General features: G+C 42.3%; 1 protein-coding gene across 1 annotated transcript; it reads left to right on the top strand.

Annotated features, from left to right (window-relative positions):
- Positions 1-16,087: 16,087 nt before the first annotated feature.
- On the top strand, positions 16,088-17,067 carry LOC308525262 (olfactory receptor 5AN6-like; the record flags this gene model as incomplete). The annotated part of the gene is made up of 1 exon (XM_081100054.1): positions 16,088-17,067. The coding sequence occupies exon 1, from the start codon at positions 16,123-16,125 to the stop codon at positions 17,065-17,067; it is 945 nt and encodes a 314-aa protein (XP_080956180.1). The 5' UTR covers positions 16,088-16,122.
- Between the last annotated feature and the right edge of the window lie 378 nt (positions 17,068-17,445).

Below are 17,445 nucleotides of genomic sequence, written 5' to 3'. Positions count from 1 at the left end.
TTCACAGTTGTTGTGACTCCTCTGGCTGGTGGTCCCCCATCATTCTATGTGCCACATATGAAAGAGAGAATTTCAAGAATAATCAATTTATTTCAAGATGAATTAATGATTCAGTAAAATAAATAGATACTGGATGACCCATAGCAATCTTCTCCTTTCTTCCTGTATCCCCACCCCACACCATCAACATCCCCATTGAAGGATGTGTCCACTATTCACCTGGCTTTTTATGGCCTCGCATAGACAAGACCTTTTCTACCATCTGGGAACCAGCTGGATAGCCCTCGCCAGCAAATATTTATCAACCTAATGTCGTGCCTCCAACCACAGCTGCCTCTTCTTGAAATTGAGCCCTGCTGACAAAATGCTACTTTTAAGATCAAGCAAGTTCAGGGCAGTTGCACATTTCCCAAGTCACATCAGCTCTTGATGGTTTTCAGGTCAATTTTAAGGGCCAACTCAGTGTTGCAATGCACAGGAATTAATTAGGTGTGTGATTCCCAGTGGTTCCAGGCTTGTCAGTGTTCCTGGTCTCAGAAAGGCTTCTGTAGGAGAGGCTTGGAGAGGGATCTCTCAGCAGGACACCTATGAGGTTTTCCAGAAGAGGTTCTACCCTTCCCATCACTCCAAACAGGACTGAAGGATCAGAATCTCTTTAAATAATAAACAGTAAAAAAGAATAAACAATAGACACTGTGTGTAGGGCCACACCAGCTCAACAATGTGGTAGGGCAACTATTTTCTAGTTTTTATCATGCTGGTTTATAAATATATTCTAAGACTTAGAATGAATGTCAGAGAACACCTTCATTTATCCTGGATCGAGGAAAATAAATAAACTTCTATGTCATTTTCAATGAGCTAAAAACAACTGTTTGCAAAGACAGACAAGACCAGCTTTAAGCAAAAGTATGAAGTCCTACAACTTTGTCCTTTGTGCCACTCCCTCTGGTTTTAAACCCTTCTCTTCCCAATTTTGGGTTCCTGGCCTTTCCCGTTACCGCTTCCGTCTGTGTTGTCATGCAGCCTTCCTTGGTCCCCGGTGACTGAGGCACAGGCTTACACTCTGGCTCTGCCAATGACTGATTGTGACCTGGTGAGCAGGCATGACTGAGAACCTGTTTCAGAGCACCCCTCTCCATGGCCTTCAGTCTCCAAACCTGCTTCAGTTTCCCAGTCTTGAGAATTCTTCCCCTGACATCGCCAGATGCTGTACCTATGTTTCAATTTCCTTCTCGCCTTTCACTGCTAAACTGGCACCACGCTTTCTTTAGTCCCCCCTGAGCACCACTCCACATACCTGATCTGCGATTAACAGGCTATTGAAACTGTGCTGAGAAGATTTCACTTTCCTTCCTTCTTGCCACATCCAATGGTCTTTTATTCATGTGTTCTTTTTCCTCTTTGATTTCTATGCCATGTTCACCAAGCATCACTGGGTAGTGAGAGCTTTGAGGATTAGGATAGGAACTTGATTGTCATCAAGTTATGAATGAACAATAACAAACTAACAAATATTCTCAAGCCAGGAGTAACATGAATGGATCTGTGCTTTAGGGAGGTCCTTCTGCACGTTAAGAACGAGGGGTTGAACTGGAGAGAGTGTGAAGACAAAATGACCAATTAGAAGATTTTGGAAGATCATGAACAATGGGGTTAAAACTGCCTGACAAAAAGAAGTTGGGGTGGAGATGTCAAGAGGCCTCATTGATTCTACTGATGATATTTATATTCTGTAAATATGAAAGAAAAAGAGAATCCTTTCTGAAATTTTGCCTTGGGAACAAGGGTGGGAGGAAGAGAGGGAAGGAGAGAGGCAAGAATTAAAAACACACCACAGTCTTGCCAGGCCAGTGGGCTCAGTGTTTGAGCATTGACCTATGAACCAGGACATCAAGGTTTGATTCTGAATCAGGGCACATGCCTGGGATGTGGGCTCAATCCCGAGCAGGGGGGGTACAGAAAGCAGCTGATCAATGATTCTCTATTTGTTGCTAGTTGGGGTGGATTTCTTGCAATATCCTGAGACTTGCACAGGAGAATGAGTGGTTTTTATGTCTGTGGAATTACATCCCTGGGTTTCCAAAGTCCCATTTGCCTTTGGCCAGTCATAGAAGAAATGTAGCTGGGGCTTTGGCAGAGGTAAAATCACAGCCAGTGTCCAGAGTTTCCATTCCATATTGGAGCAGGGTCCAGTACAACATCAGCCTAGCTGTAGTCCATCAGTCCATTGTGGACCACATGAGTGAATGCAAGGAAACCAAGAGTCACAAGCTAAGTGTGCCAGGAGCAAAAAGAGAGAGAGAAGTCCTTCATTTACGATGTTATGTATTCCCAAATTTTCACACACTTGCAGTGGTGATGCCCATCTGGTCAACCATCTCTGTCCCCAATTGTGATTGACAGACAAGTGCCTTCCCTATGTCTCCTCAGCTTTACTGGGCATGCATCTATCTTATCTTGTTCAGTCCCCTTCCCCCAGTGTTTTGCAGGGAATAGACTGGTGGGTCCTGGGGAGTGTAAAGTTGCAGCTTTCTGGTGGAACTGCCCAAATGACATGCCTATAATATCTGGCCATTCCTTTGCTCCTTTCCTATATACACTAATCAAAGGGTAATATGCTAACTAGACAGGACATCTTCTGGACATTCTTCAGTACAAAGCGACAGTGGTGAGTTCTCAGCAGAGGCAGTAAGGAGCAATCAGGGCTGCAGGGGAGAGCAGTTAGTAGCAATCAGGCTGGCAGGGGAGGGCAGTTAGGGGGCAATCAGGTCAGCAGGGGAGTAGGTAAGGGGCGTACAGGCTGCTGGCGAGCAGTTATGGGGAGATCAGGCTGGCAGGCAGAGGTGGTCTGGGGCGATCAAGGCGGCAGGCAGAGGAGGGTATGGGCAATCAGGCAGGCAGGGGAGCTGTTAGGGGCATCAGGTCAGCAGGCAGATGTGTTTAGGGTTGATCAGGTATGCAGGCAGAGGTGGTTAGGAGTGATCAGGCAGGCAGGCAGGTGAATGGTTAGGAGCCAGTGGTCCCGGATTGTGAGAGGGATGTCCCCCAAAGAGTCCCAGATTGGAGAGGGTGCAGGCCAGGCTGAGGGACCCTCCCACATTTCTATGCATGAATTCCATGCACGGGGCCTCTAGTTATTAATAAAAAGCTAATTACAGCAGTGTCAGTACCACCCACATTCACCTAATTTTTCGGTAGGTACATATGATTACACACAGACACACACACACAAACACACACTCATTCACATACTCATGACTGGTACATTAAATGGGTTCTTATTAGATTTAAAACTTTTTTTCAAAAGATTAATAATCTCATGTTTCTAGTCTTACTCCTAGACAAACCTAGAACTTGCCTATTCTGCTATCATTCACACAAATGAGGAAACACTCGTGTTTCGAGCTCCTATGCCCATATACCTGGTGTGAATTTTTCTGACCTACAATTGAGCAGGAAGAGCCTGATTGTTTTGCATATAAGGAGTTATACCATGTATCCCCATATCCTCCTATCATCTTGGTCTACTACTACCGTCCCTGAACATCTAAACAGCTGTGGAAAATAAACCAGTTTTTATGTTTGTATGTGACCTCTGTGCTTTTATTTCATACTCACTCTTCCCATGCTTCTCTCTCCCCTTCTAATGCTGACAGCCTGTGTGCAATACAGGTTATGGGTCTGGCAGAGATGAGAGCCCTATCTTTCCCACAAGTAAAGGCATTGACATAGCAGGCTCTTGCAATCATGGCTTGGAACAGTTATAAACTGGGTGTGGCAGCATCTCTCTTTACTGTTGGTAGACTAGATGGCGGGCATCATCTAGTTGGAAGACAGACAAAACACACACTTTGGTACAACCACACTCCAGAAATAAACAGGCATTTGGACCCAGGGAGACCTTATGGAAGAACAGAGGTTATATCACTGTCTCAAAACAAGGGTTTTCAGAAATAGAGCCACAATATCTAATGGATTTCAAAGTGAACATGTCCTTTCCATGTAGTGTCTAGGGAACGAAAAGCCAGACTCAAAGACCAAAGGCTTAATCTTCTACAGTGGCAGGTAACAAAACAAAAATTGCTTCTCTTTTGGTATATTTGGAGAAAGAAGATAGCAAAATGGGGTAGAGGGAGGTGGAAAGGTTCCTTCTTAATGTGTGTTTGGGGAGATTGAATATAGTATTTACTTTTTCAGAGTTTCATACACACTTTGCCCTATTCTCCCTGTTTTCCTCCTTGTCTTTCTACCTTTTTCATACAATCATTTTCTCCTTCTCTCATTCTCTATCGCCCACTCTTTTAAACCTTCACAACAAGTAGTCCCATCTAAAAGTAAACAAACAGCCTAAGTGCCCATGAGCAGATGAGTGCATTAGAAAACTGTGGGACACCTACACAAGGGAATACTACGCTGCTGTAAGAAGGAAGGAACTCCTACCATTTGCAACAGCATGGATGGACCTGGAGAGCATTACGCTAAGCTAAATAAGTCAGTCAGAGAAAGATAAATATCATGTGGTCTCACTCATTTGTGGACTATATTGAACAACATAAATTGATGAAAAAAACGGATTCAGAGACAGAGAAGCATTGTTCAGACTGAAAACCTCAGAGGGAAGGCAGGGGAGAGAGGGGAAAGGGGAAGAGATCAACCAAAGGACTCGTAGGCATGCATAGAAGCATAACCAATGGACACAGACACTAGCGGGGTGAGGACACTAGCTGGTTTGGCTAAGTGGATAGAGCATCAGCCTGAGGACTGAAGGATCCTGAGTTCGATTCCGGTCAAGGGCACATGCTTAAGTTGCAGGCTTGATCCCCAGTAGGGGGTGTGCAGAAGGCAGCCGATCAATGATTCTCTCTCATCATTGATGTTTCTATTTCTCTCTCCCTCTACCTTCCTCTCTGAATTCAATAAAAATATATTCCTTTTTTAAAAAAGAAAAAAGAACGGTATGAGAAAAAGCTGGCCTAAGAGAGCCAAGATAAGCTTCACCCAAAACAAAAGAAGAAAGCTGAGGAGTCCTTGATAAATAACAGGCAACTAAAAATAAGGTTTAATTAGAAATGATAGCATCTGAACTGGTTGAGAAAAGCAATGTGGCAAAAAAAAAGGTGCTCTGAGATTAACATCAGCTTCCCTAGTTTCACATAGTTCTCTGTGTACAGTGGAGTTTTCTGCGGCAAGTTGAGCTCTCGGGCATCTGTGGACACAGGCTCTGCAGTGGTCACCATCTAAAGGCTGAAATGTCCCTTCCCCTCAGGTACACATAAGATGTATTGCAAAACATTTTAATGCTTCCAGAAGGGACATGGCAAAGTGGACATGAAATTAGCAGGGAGAAAAATTCCATGACAACCATGACTCCAGCTGCTGGAAGTCAATTCCAGCATGTTCAGCAGGGCTGAATCATCTGGAGTGGCAAGGGCATTTCCCCAAACCTGAAAAGGGATGATTATCTTGCTGCCAGACAGCTCAGGGCATCTTAATCTACATGTTATTGCCTCCTACTGGTGAAAGAGCTGAAGAGCCAGAGGCATTTCCTCAAATCTGACCATGGAGTGTGTATAGGAAACCCTACCCTTTGAAGTGTATATCTCCACCTCACCTCAGGACAATTTGTGTTAATAACAAGCATGGGGTCCTGAGACCAGAACATCTTAGTTTCTTTAGCTAGGCTCCTCTGACCCCCAAATGCCTTTCAAAATTATATTTCATCTCTGGACTCTGACTTAAGTTACACACAGCCTTTCCCCAGATTGCTGAACCCTTCTAAATGCTGGAACAAGAACCCTGGCATCCAGCCAGGTTTCCTGCTTGAGCAGCGTTTGGGGCACCATTTTGCAGTATACAGGACTATTCATTAGCTTTCTTGTCTATGAAAGGTGGGAAAACAGCCTTCAAGGCTGGCAGAGCTCATTTTTGGCGTCCCAAACCAGGCAAAACTGTGCACTAAGCTCCCTGGACAGACAGGACCACTGGTCAGCTCTGTAGAAGGTCAAAGTCACTGGCTGGGCTTTTGCCTCAAGTGCTGCTGAGCTATACAGGTTCTCTGGCCAGGTTTTCTGGTCGGATGAGCCAGGGGATACACTCAGCAGTAGGTGGGGCTATGAGTTAGCTTCCTTGCCTGGGAAGACTGTGTTGGGGGCCCATAGGTGGTGTATTATAGTAAGAATATGCGTGCCAAAACCGGTTTGGCTCAGTGGATAGAGCGTCGGCCTGCGGACTGAAAGGTCCCAGGTTCGATTCCGGTCAAGGGCATGTACCTGGGTTGCGGGCACATCCCCAGTGGGAGATGTGCAGGAGGCAGCTGATCGATGTTTCTCTCTCATCGATGTTTCTAACTCTCTATCTCTCTCCCTTACTCTCTGTAAAAAATCAATAAAATATATATTTTTTTTTAAAAAAAAGAATATGCAGATTATGACCTGCTGAATGAAGAGGCACAGTTCAACCACATCAGGTTGACAGGTATCTCATTCAGTATCCAAGCTCTCACTTTGGAAAGGTAAGAACCCCTAGGTTGTTTTGATCAAAGGCACAGTTTCAATATACTCACATAAAGAAAGTAAATTACCAGACGTTTCACTGACAGATGCTGGAAATTGGAATGAGCCAGGGGTTGGGTAGTTCTCCATCCCAGAACATGAGTGAGCAGGAGATAAAGAATCTTCCCTCCAGGACAGTGAAACATTTCCCCTTGTTTCCAGTGCTCATTGGAGAAAAAATGTCACACGTGAGAACTGTAATGCTATTATTTCACCTGAGTCAGTGATGCATTCTCTTGTCTCTTTCTGATTTTAGGAACAACAAGCCAATGATTTGTGGAAGAAATATTACAGAGATCACCCATTGCATTCTCCTGGGATTCTCAGATTTTCCAGGAATCATAGCAGGGCTGTATGCTGTATTCCTGTTGATCTACATTATGACTCTGACTTGGAACCTGAGCCTGATCATCTTAATAAGAATCAACTCCCACCTCCAAATGCCCATATACTTCTATCTTAATAATCTGTCTTCATAGATATCTGCTTTCTGACTTCCACTGCACCCAAGTTGCTGTCGAACTTCTTCCAGGAACAGCAAATGATAATCTTTGTGGGCTGTGCAGTTCAGTACTTTGTCTTTTCAACCATAGAAGTGAGTGAGTCTTTTCTCATAACAGCAATGGCTTATGACGGATATGCTCCCATTTGTAACCCACTTCTCTATTCATCAGTCATTTTGCCTAACCTCTACGTTTGGGTTGTGCTTGGGTCCTATTTGGCTGGACTTTCTGTTTCTATATCCCAATTGTGTGCCATACTTCAGCTCCACTTCTGTGGGCCTAATGTCATCCACCACTTCTCTGGTGACATATTTCAACTGGTAGTCCTGTCCTGCACTGACACTTTCTTTGTACAACTCATGATGGCTATATTGACACTGATCTTTGGAATAGTAAATGCCCTAGTTATCATGACATCCTATGTCTATATTGTCTTCTCCATCATGAACATCACTTTATCTGAAGACCGGACCAAGACTTTCATCACCTGTGCTTTTTATACCTCGGGTATGTTTGTGTACTTGAGTTCCAGCTCTGGTGTTTCCTCCAGGTTCAACAGATTTGCATTGGTCTTCTACAGTGTGGTGATTCCCACACTGAATCCCTTGATTTACATCTAAGGAAAAAGGAAATAAAAAATTCCTTGAAGAGGTTGCAAAAGAAGAGAGGGTATTACTGAGGTAAATAGTAATGAGGTTTTTGACAGATTTATCTCATTGGAATCACTTTAATCCACAATAATATGCACATTAATGGAGTGTAGTAAAATTCATACCAGCTTCGAACAAAGAAGACTTAATTAGGCACAGATAACATGACCAAATGGAACCACAGCTGACTGGTGGCTACACAAACCCAGTATCGTTAAGTCCTGGGAATTCATTAATTTCCCCCTACATGAGCAGTATAGGGGGAAATTTATTTCACCATTTATTAATCTACCTGCAAATATATGTGAAATATCAAGGTTTAGAAACTTGTTGCTTCTTTTTTGACTCTGAGATTGATCTCTGTTCCATCTCAGGCCTCTGAGCTTAAAGGAGAGATACTCAGCAGAGGCCCCCAGGGATGTAGAAACATTGTCTTCCAAATATTCTGATGGAGCATAGTCCAATGTTTGTTCTGTTTCTGACCATAATGGAAATAGATAGAGAGAGGGGAAATGTTTTCGTAACGAAACAAATCTATACAATTGCCCTAGTTGTGCCTCCTGGAAAAACGTGGCATCTTTTAGTGCTAATAATCCAATATATTTTTTCGTCACATCTCAGTCTCAACCAGCTATAGTCTAAGCAGGAGGAGGTGATTTGAATCGTAAAGAGGAATGGAATGAAGTATGTGGTTCCTTCAGTTCCATTTACTTGAGTCCAAGGATATAATTTTTGCTTCTAGTGTCCAGTGCTGATTTCTAAAGGGGGAGGATATTCAAAATCCATGTCACAGCCAATAGCAATTTCTGATACTGTGGGACTCAAACTTCTTTTTGGTCTCCCCCATTAAGTCTTGAAATTTACCCTTGGTTTTATAGTGCATTGGATTACACTGCCAAGTTATTTCTGATACTTTAACCATTTGTTCAATTTGATGTGAGGAGACTTGTGTGGGAACTCATTGTAATAACAGAGTTACTGAATATTAAATATTGGAAAGACTAAGAACAAAGAAGGAAAACTGCCATAATTCTTTTCTATAGATTGTGTTCAATGGTTTATATCCTAGAAATTTGTGGTTGTATGGAGTGATATGATGGATGGAGTAGAATGGTTATAGCTATTTTAATGCTGATATTTTTCAGGAAACCTCAATGGTTATGTGAGGAAATAGATAGTGGTATAGGCAGGGTTCTTATCTCTGGCCAGTTATTGGTATCTGAGGAGGAAATATAGCTCGTGGTCATAGTGGTCTGGTTAAAAAGAGGAACAAGATGTGTAACAATATTTGGCAGATTGTCCATACTTGAACAAACTGATATAAAGTAGATATTATTATATTTATATATAGTACTTGTAGATTCATTGGATTTTTAATCAATGTTTTGGGGGTTTCAATTTTAACGAGTCACATGAATTACTCTGTTTAATTAAGGATTGTAAGTAAAAAAGTAGTTGAAGCCTTTGGTAAATCTTCCATGAATTTCCACATGTACAGGATTGAGAGAAGGGGATTGTTGAACCTCTGGGAGGCAACATGTGGGTTTAACACATGCCAGGGATACTGTAATATGAATAAAGGATATTTGCTTAACCACCCCATCCAGGTATAGGTGTGTTCTTTGACGCATTGCTCTTTCAAATGTGTGAAAATGTATGGGATGCCTGTCCCCAAGGGGCCATGAGGGTTTCGAACTTTGTTAGATATTAGTGGGGGATGCTTCCACAATATTTCACAGATATACCTCTTGATGAATTCAGATGAGCTCAGGGAGGTAATAAATAGGAACTGCTGATGGTAAAGAGAAATTAACATTCTGAGACTGCTGTGCATGGGTGAGGTTGCTGAGAAGTGCTGTCTTCCAGGAACTGTCTCCATGGGCTTCTGTTGAGAACAATTAGCTAGAGCTACTGATGATAAATGCCATTAAATTATTATTTTAAAGGAAAAAATGGGGAAAATAAAACACAGTTATTCAGACTTTCCCCTGAAGAACATTTAGACCAATGGGTACCTTGTTAATGGGATAGTTTTCTTTATTTCTTTTCAGATGTTTGGAAATGCAACTAATTTCTCTATGTTGATTTTATATTTTGCAACTTTACCGAATTTACTTTCTAATTCTAACAGCTTTGGTGACGTGTTTAGGATCTTTTATATATATAAAATCACCACATGCAAATACATAATTTTACTTCTTTTCCCCCAATTTGGATGCCTCTTACTTCTTTATATTGCCTAACTGCTTTAGTTCTATGTTGAATAAGAGTGGTGGAAGTGGCTATCCTTATCTTGTTTCTGATTTTAGAGGAAAAACTCTATGTCTTTTCCCATTGAGTATGATGTCAGCAGTTGGTTTGTCATATATTGCCTTTATTATGTTGAGATATGTTTCTTTTATACACAAGTTATTGAGAGTTTTTTTTTTATCATGAAGGAATGTTGTGTGTTGTCAAATGGTTTTCTACTCTATTGAGATGATCATGTGATTTTTATCTGATTTATCAATGAGTTATCACATTTATTGATTTGTGTATGTTGAACCATTTAAAAATTTTTTTTATTGATTTCAGAGAAGAAGGGAGAAGGAGAGAGAATTATAAACATCAATGATGAGAGAGAATCATTGATTGGCTGCCTCTTGCACGCCCCATCCTGGGAATTGAGCCTACAACTTGGGCATGTGACTTGACTGGAATCACACCATGACTTCCTGGTTCATAGGTCAATGTTCCACCACTGAGCCACGTATTCTAGTCTATTGAACCCTTTTTGCATCCCAGGGATAAATCCCAGTTGATAATGGAGCATAATACTTTTAATGCATTATTGAATTTTATTTGCTTATGTTTTGCTGAGATTTTTTGCATCTATATTTATGAGGGATATTGAGCCTGAGTTTTATTGCTTTTAGTTTTCTTTCTTTCTTTGGTATCAGGGTAATATTGATCTCATAAAATGTGTTTGGGACACTTTCACTTTCTAAAGATGTTTATTGCTGTTGACCTGTAAGCATTATATGTTGGGTGTGTGGAAACATAACTTATTTAGTTCACATGTTTCCAAGACAAGAAGAACTATAACATTATTAAGAGAGTGGTAGGAATCCCTCAAAGATTCAGTCTGAATTGGTGAAGATACTAATATGACCCCAGGTTTGGTAAAAATCCTATCTAATAAAAGAGAAACATGGTAATTAGCCGTAACTTCGCTACCCTTCCCATTGGCTAATCAGGGCGATATGCAAATTACCTGCCAGCCAAGATGGCGGCTGGCAGCCAGGCAACTGATGCGAACAGGAGGCTTGCTTGCTCCAGTGACGGAGGAAGCCAACGTTTCCCGCCTGCTGCAGCCCAGCTCTTAGCTGCTGTCTAAGAAACATTGTTACAAATATAGAAGCTAAACAAAACCCCAGGAACCTGTTTTCAGTCAGCTGGGATCTCAGAGCTGGAGTCGCAACAAAGTTTCAAATACAGAAGGTAAACAAAGCCAGAAACCTGCTTTCAGCAGCCGAGGTCTGAGCTAAAGCCAGCTCTCAGCTCCAGTGACAGCCATAGAAGGTAAATAAATCCCAGAATTAAAAAAAAGGAAAGAAGTAGAGGTTGGGAGGAGCTTCAGTAACCGCCAGTCTGGAAACGGCCCTCAGTCCCTCACCCAGACTGGCCAGGTACTCCAGTAGGGACCCCCACCCTGAAGGGGGTGTGACCAGCTGCAAACAGCCATCATCCCCTCACCCAGGCTGGCCAGGCACCCCAGTGGGGTCCCCCACCCTGAAGGGGGTGTGACCAGCTGCAAACAGCCATCATCCCCTCACCCAGGCTGGCCAGGCACCCAAGCGGGACCCCCACTCTGATCCAGGACACCTCAGGGCAAACCAGCCAGCCCTCACCCATGCACCAAGCCTCTATCCTATATAGTAAAAGGGTAATATGCCTCCCAGCACCGGGATCCGTGGAGCCATGAGGCCTCCCAGCACTGGGATCAGCAGAGCAGCGAGGTCTCCCAGTACTGGGATCAGCGGAGCCGCGAGGCCTCTTAGCACCGGGATCAGCTGAGCAGTGAGGCCTCACTGCCCCTGTGTCAAGCGGAGCCCCAAGGCCTCTCAGCACCGGGATCAGCGGAGCTGCGAGGCCTCCTGGCCTGGGATCAGCAGAGCCACGAGGCCTCCTGAATCTGGGATCAGTGGAGCTGCGAGGCCTCCTGGCACCGGGATTAGTGGAGCAGCGAGGCCTCACTGCCCCTGTGTCAAGGGGAGCCGCAAGGCCTCCCAGCACTGGGATCAGCAGAGCCATGAGGCCTCCTGGCCCATGGAGCAGTGTACAGGGGTCAGAGCCCAAACCCCCTGATCACCCTGCTGCTCTGTGTGTGACAGGGGGCGGGGCCACAACCTCCCTATCCGCCCTGCTCTGTTCGTGAAAGGGGAAGGCGCCCCAACCCCCTGATTGGCCCTGCTCTGTGCATGACAGGGGGGAGCTCCCCAACCCCCTGATCGGCCCTGCTCTGTGTGTGACAGGGTACAGTGCCCCAACCCCCCTGATGGGCCTGCTCTGTGTGTGACAGGGGTGGCGCCATAACCCCCTGATCCGCCCTGTTCTGTGCGTGACAGGGGGTGGCGCTGCAACCTTCCCATCGACCCTGCCTTGAGTATGACAGGGGGCGGCACCCCAACCCCCCAATCGGCCATACCCTGAGTGTGACTGAGGGTGGCATCACAACCTCCTGATCTGCCCTGCTCTGTGCATGACAGGGGGCTGTGCCCCAACTCCCCAATCGGCCTTGCTCTGAGCCCGACCAGGGGCTGCGGGGCAGGCACCTAGGGATTGGGCCTGCCCTCTGCCACCTGGGAGTGGGCCTAAAGCAGCAGGTCGTTATCTCCCAAGAGGTCCCAGACTGTGAGAGGGCACAAGTGGGACTGAGGGATACCACCCACCCCCACCAGTGCACAAATTTTTGTGCACTGGGCCTCTAGTACTATATAATAAAAGGGTAATATGCAAATCAACCAAATGGCGGAACAACCACTTGCTATGATGCAGACTGACCACCAGGGGGCAGACGCTCAATGTGGAAGTTGCCTCCTGGTGGTCAGTGTGCTCCCACAGGGGGAGTGCTGCTCAGCCAGAAGCCGGGCTCCTGTGGGGAGCAGGCCTAAGCTATTAGTCAGACATCCCCTGAGGGCTCCTGGACTGCGAGGGGGTGCAGGCTGGGCTGAGGGATCCCCTGAGAGCATGAATTTTGTGCACTGGGCCTCTAGTATGAACAGCAAAATGGAGAAATTACAATGATAATATTAGTAATAACAAATTTATAACATTTTAAGTGCTTCTGTGCACTGGGCAGGTATTATTTTATCTAAGTTCACCACAACCCTTTTAGGTAGTTGTGCTATTATTGCCTTCATTTTACTACATGACCAAGGCACAGTGAGATTAAGTAAAAAGTCAGGGTCACAGAACTCATAACTAATTAAGTTAGAATTCAACCCAGGTAGGTCTGTCCAGAGCCTGAGCACATAATCACCAAAACCATAATGAATGATTGTTCTGATAAAGACCTTAAATTTTGGGTGACCACAAAACCTGGTTTGCTCGGGACAATTCTGACATGGTTATTAATAACTCTCCTTTTCATGACCAAAGTTGTTGAGTTTGGATAATGAATGATATGATCACCCTGTGTTGAGAGTTCCTTCCAGATGTCATAATACTGAAAGTCTAGAAAGGAGAATTGGAACTTGCTTAAATTAGGTCATGAGGGGACATGAAAGTGTGGAGAAATGGAATCAGCTGGGAGCATTTCTCATTTTCTCCATCCATCACTCTAGAGAGTAATTAACTGAAAATGTTGCTTTCTGTTAATTGTCTCTTCTCTTTCCACACTGGACCCCAAGGAGACACTTAAGAGAATCCTTATTTGGAAGTACCTCTCTGGCAGCAATGGCTAGTAGGAACCATGGTCAAAAAGCCCAGAGCCTAGGGGAAGTAAATGTCTTCATCCTGAATGCTCATATGATGTCTATAGCCTCTCATTTCTGGAAGATCTCTATGCACATTTAGATACCTGGAGTGCAGTCAGCATTCAGGTCCAGCAGAAGGCAGCTGTGGGGGCAGCACCTCCCAGATTTCTACAAGACACCTGTTGAAATATCTACAAGACTACCTGGGTGAGTGAAATAGAAATAGCTCTCTTACTTCATATTTGGCTTCTCTTTCACTCTTGCAATCCCGTTCTTCTGTGCCCTAAAACCAGAAAGCTCATGTATTCAGATTCAATGACCATTTTAACTTTTCATTTTCTCACAGAGGCCATGCTCCATATCCTCTATCCAATGGGATTCTTTGAATTTTAACAAAAACCCAGGTATTTGAACCAAAAGAAAACCATTTAACCTGGAATTTCAGGCATTAATAAGTAGGTGGAGTGAGGAATGGAGGGCATGGAGATTTGCTGATAGCTCACCAATTGGGCCAAAGAGCTTTACATTTTAACCATCAAATGATCTATTTTACCCCCTGTAAAATATTTTTATTTAGTAAAATACCTTTATGATATAATCATTATTATTCATTATTAATTTAGAAATTCTCATTTTTGATAGCTTACTGTGACCAGCACTCTATTATATACTTTACATGCCATCCTAAAATAGGTCTTCACAAAAACCCTATGAAGTGATGAACATTCTTCCCTTACAGATGAAGAAGTGTGGCACATACAGAAAAATTTTTGTATGATTAGAATTATTATTTTCTTTTAATTCTTATACAACTGGTTTTTTTTTTTATTGTTTAAAGTATTACACATAATAGGACATATATCTCCCTCCCCTCCCCCCACATTGACCTTAGTACAACTTGTTGATAAAAACCATTTTGGCCTCAAGTTTTCTTCAAGGGAAGACTATTACCACTGATTCAAATTTTTTTAGTGTTTATAGAATATTCAAATTTTCTATTTTAGTTTTGGAAAGTTATGTTTTTTATATTTCATTTAAGTTTTAAAATTTATTGATATAATATTGTGTAGAGTATTCTCTTATTACCTTTATAATATCTCCAGGATCTAGCACTATACCCCATTTTCATTGTTTGAAAATATTTTGTTTTGTCTTGGTGTCATCAGATCTATCAAAAATCAACTTTGATTTTCTTGTATTATTTTGAAATTATACTTAATTTTAATATATTTTGTTCTTTCCTCTCTAAGAATTATGATTAAATCATTTGTTTTCTTTAATCTTTTATATGCACTTAAGACAACTGTATCTCTCTATATACACTTTTAGTTAAATCTACAAGATTTGTTAAGTGTTCTCACCAAAAAAGAACTAATAATTAAGTGATATGATAGAGGTGTTAGCTAAAGCAATGATGGTAATCATACTGTAATATATAAATGTATCAAATCGATACATTGTACTTTTTAAACTTATATAATGTGTACATGTCAATTATATTTCAATTAATAATCTACAAGATCTGGTAAATAGTATATCTCAATATATTTAAGTTACCAATTTTTTATAATTTCTGTTATAATTTATTATTTAGCTTTTTAATAGTTTATAAATATATAATTGGTTTTCAATTATAATGTTTCTTAGTTATAAATTTGTTAATGATTTGTAACAATAAATCTACAATTGTCTGATAATGTTATCTCTAAGACCAACCCTTTAACATTTAAACTTTAAGTTTTTCATAAACCAAAGGAGAGCTTCAAAAGTGTATTAGAAAGCTATTTCCAGGAGGGGGGAAAAGAGGGGAATGGGAGATATCTGTGATATTATCAACAATAAAAAATATATTAAAAAGAGAAAGCTACTCCTTACTGACATCACTTCATATAATACTATATCCATGGCAGGGACTATATATAATGGAACTAATTTAACCTCAAAGAGCCCTCTGAGATAGGTCCTATTGTTATTGTCATCCCTATTTTACAGATGAAGTAACAGGCAGAAAGATCATAGACAATCTGTTCAGAGTAAAAGGCTCACAGATAGCAGAGCCACAATCCAAAACCAGCCATATGACATCTAAGGCCATGCTCTTAGTCACGAAGCTTTCCACAGGAGTTATAACCCCGTTACTAATATCCTAAAATTTCCAAAGCACCTGTTTAAATGTTTTTTTTTAAATGTCAATATACTTTCTTTTGTGTTTAAAGAGCCTGATGGGTAATAATGAAGAGTATATTTATCCTCTTTTATATGTGGGAAAATTGACTCGTAAAACCATTAGAGCTATTCAGAGGGAAATTTACCCAGGGTCATCTAAATGGCTCACTATTTCTCTTGACTCTGTGTTCAGTGTGGGTAGAAGGTAGTTTATTTTAATGGAAATTGCTATAACAACTGACTGAGAGATTTATTCTCTTCTCTGCCTACAGATTCTAGGATCACCAGTGCAATGACTGGGAGAAGGAACAGTACAATGATTATAAAGTTCATTCTCTTGGGATTCTCTGAATTTCCAAAGCTCACCATTGTCCTCTTTTCAATATTCCTAGGGATCTACCTGATGACAGTGTCCTGGAATATGGGCCTCATCACTCTCATTAGGACTAACTCCAATCTGCACACACCTATGTACTTTTTCCTCAGTTACTTGTCCTTGTTGGACATCTGCTATGTTTCTACTACTGTCCCCAAGATGCTATCGGACTTCTTCAAGAAGCACAAATTCATCTCCTTTATGGGGTGCACCATGCAATACTTCTTCTTCTCTGGCCTGGGTCTGACTGAATGCTGTCTCCTGACAGCCATGGCTTATGACAGATATGCTGCCATTTGTAATCCTCTGCTTTACACAGCCATCATGTCCCCCACCCTCTGTGTGCAGATGGTGGCAGCATCTTGTGTAACTGGATTCTGTGGCTCATTTATCCAACTGTGTGCCTTACTTCAGCTGCATTTCTGTGGGCCAAACATCATCAACCATTTCTTTTGTGACTTGCCCCAGCTGCTAATCCTATCCTGCTCTGACACCTTTTATGTTCAAGTCATGTTGTCTGTCCTGACAGTAATCTTTGCGCTTTCCTCTGCCCTCATTATTATGATATCCTATGGTTATATTGTTGCCACCATTCTGAAGATCAGTTCAGCTGAAGGCAGGTCCAAAGCCTTCAACACCTGTGCTTCTCACCTGACTGCAGTGACCCTCTTCTTTGGTTCTAGTACCTTTGTTTATCTGTATCCTAATTCTGGCGATTCTCTGAGCCAAAGTAAGTTGGCATCAGTATTATACACTATTGTAATCCCTATGCTAAATCCATTGATCTATAGCCTGAGGAACAAAGAAATCAAAGATGCCCTAAACAAATGGAAGAAGAGAATCTACTCCTGCTGTTACTAATGATGAAATTTATTTCAGGGGTACAGTGTAGGAAAATGTCAACTAAAACGTTGACCTACAGCTCTTCTAATTGTGGGCTGAGTTACCATTTCCTCACTCTTCTAATGGAAACCCACAACTGGCACAGGGACAGGAAAATGCACAAGAAGTATCTGGAAGCTCAATCTATCATCCTTCATCAGTTATGAACTAATACATCAATAGGCTAAGCAATCCACAAGTATTTTTGCCGTTAGTAGAGGTGGTATGCCCCATCACACTCAATAGTCTATCCCTACCTAACATATGCTACCTTAAGGACCACAGATGTCAGTACCGATTAAGGCTGTCAGGAGACCAAGCAGCCTCCTCATAGCATCTCATTGTAGGTTGGGCAAA

Source organism: Myotis nattereri, assembly GCF_964212035.1.
Source record: "Myotis nattereri genome assembly, chromosome: 9".
NCBI lineage: Eukaryota > Metazoa > Chordata > Mammalia > Chiroptera > Vespertilionidae > Myotis > Myotis nattereri.
The sequence above is the reverse complement of the archived record's forward strand: the minus strand, read 5'-3'. Positions and strand labels throughout refer to the sequence as shown.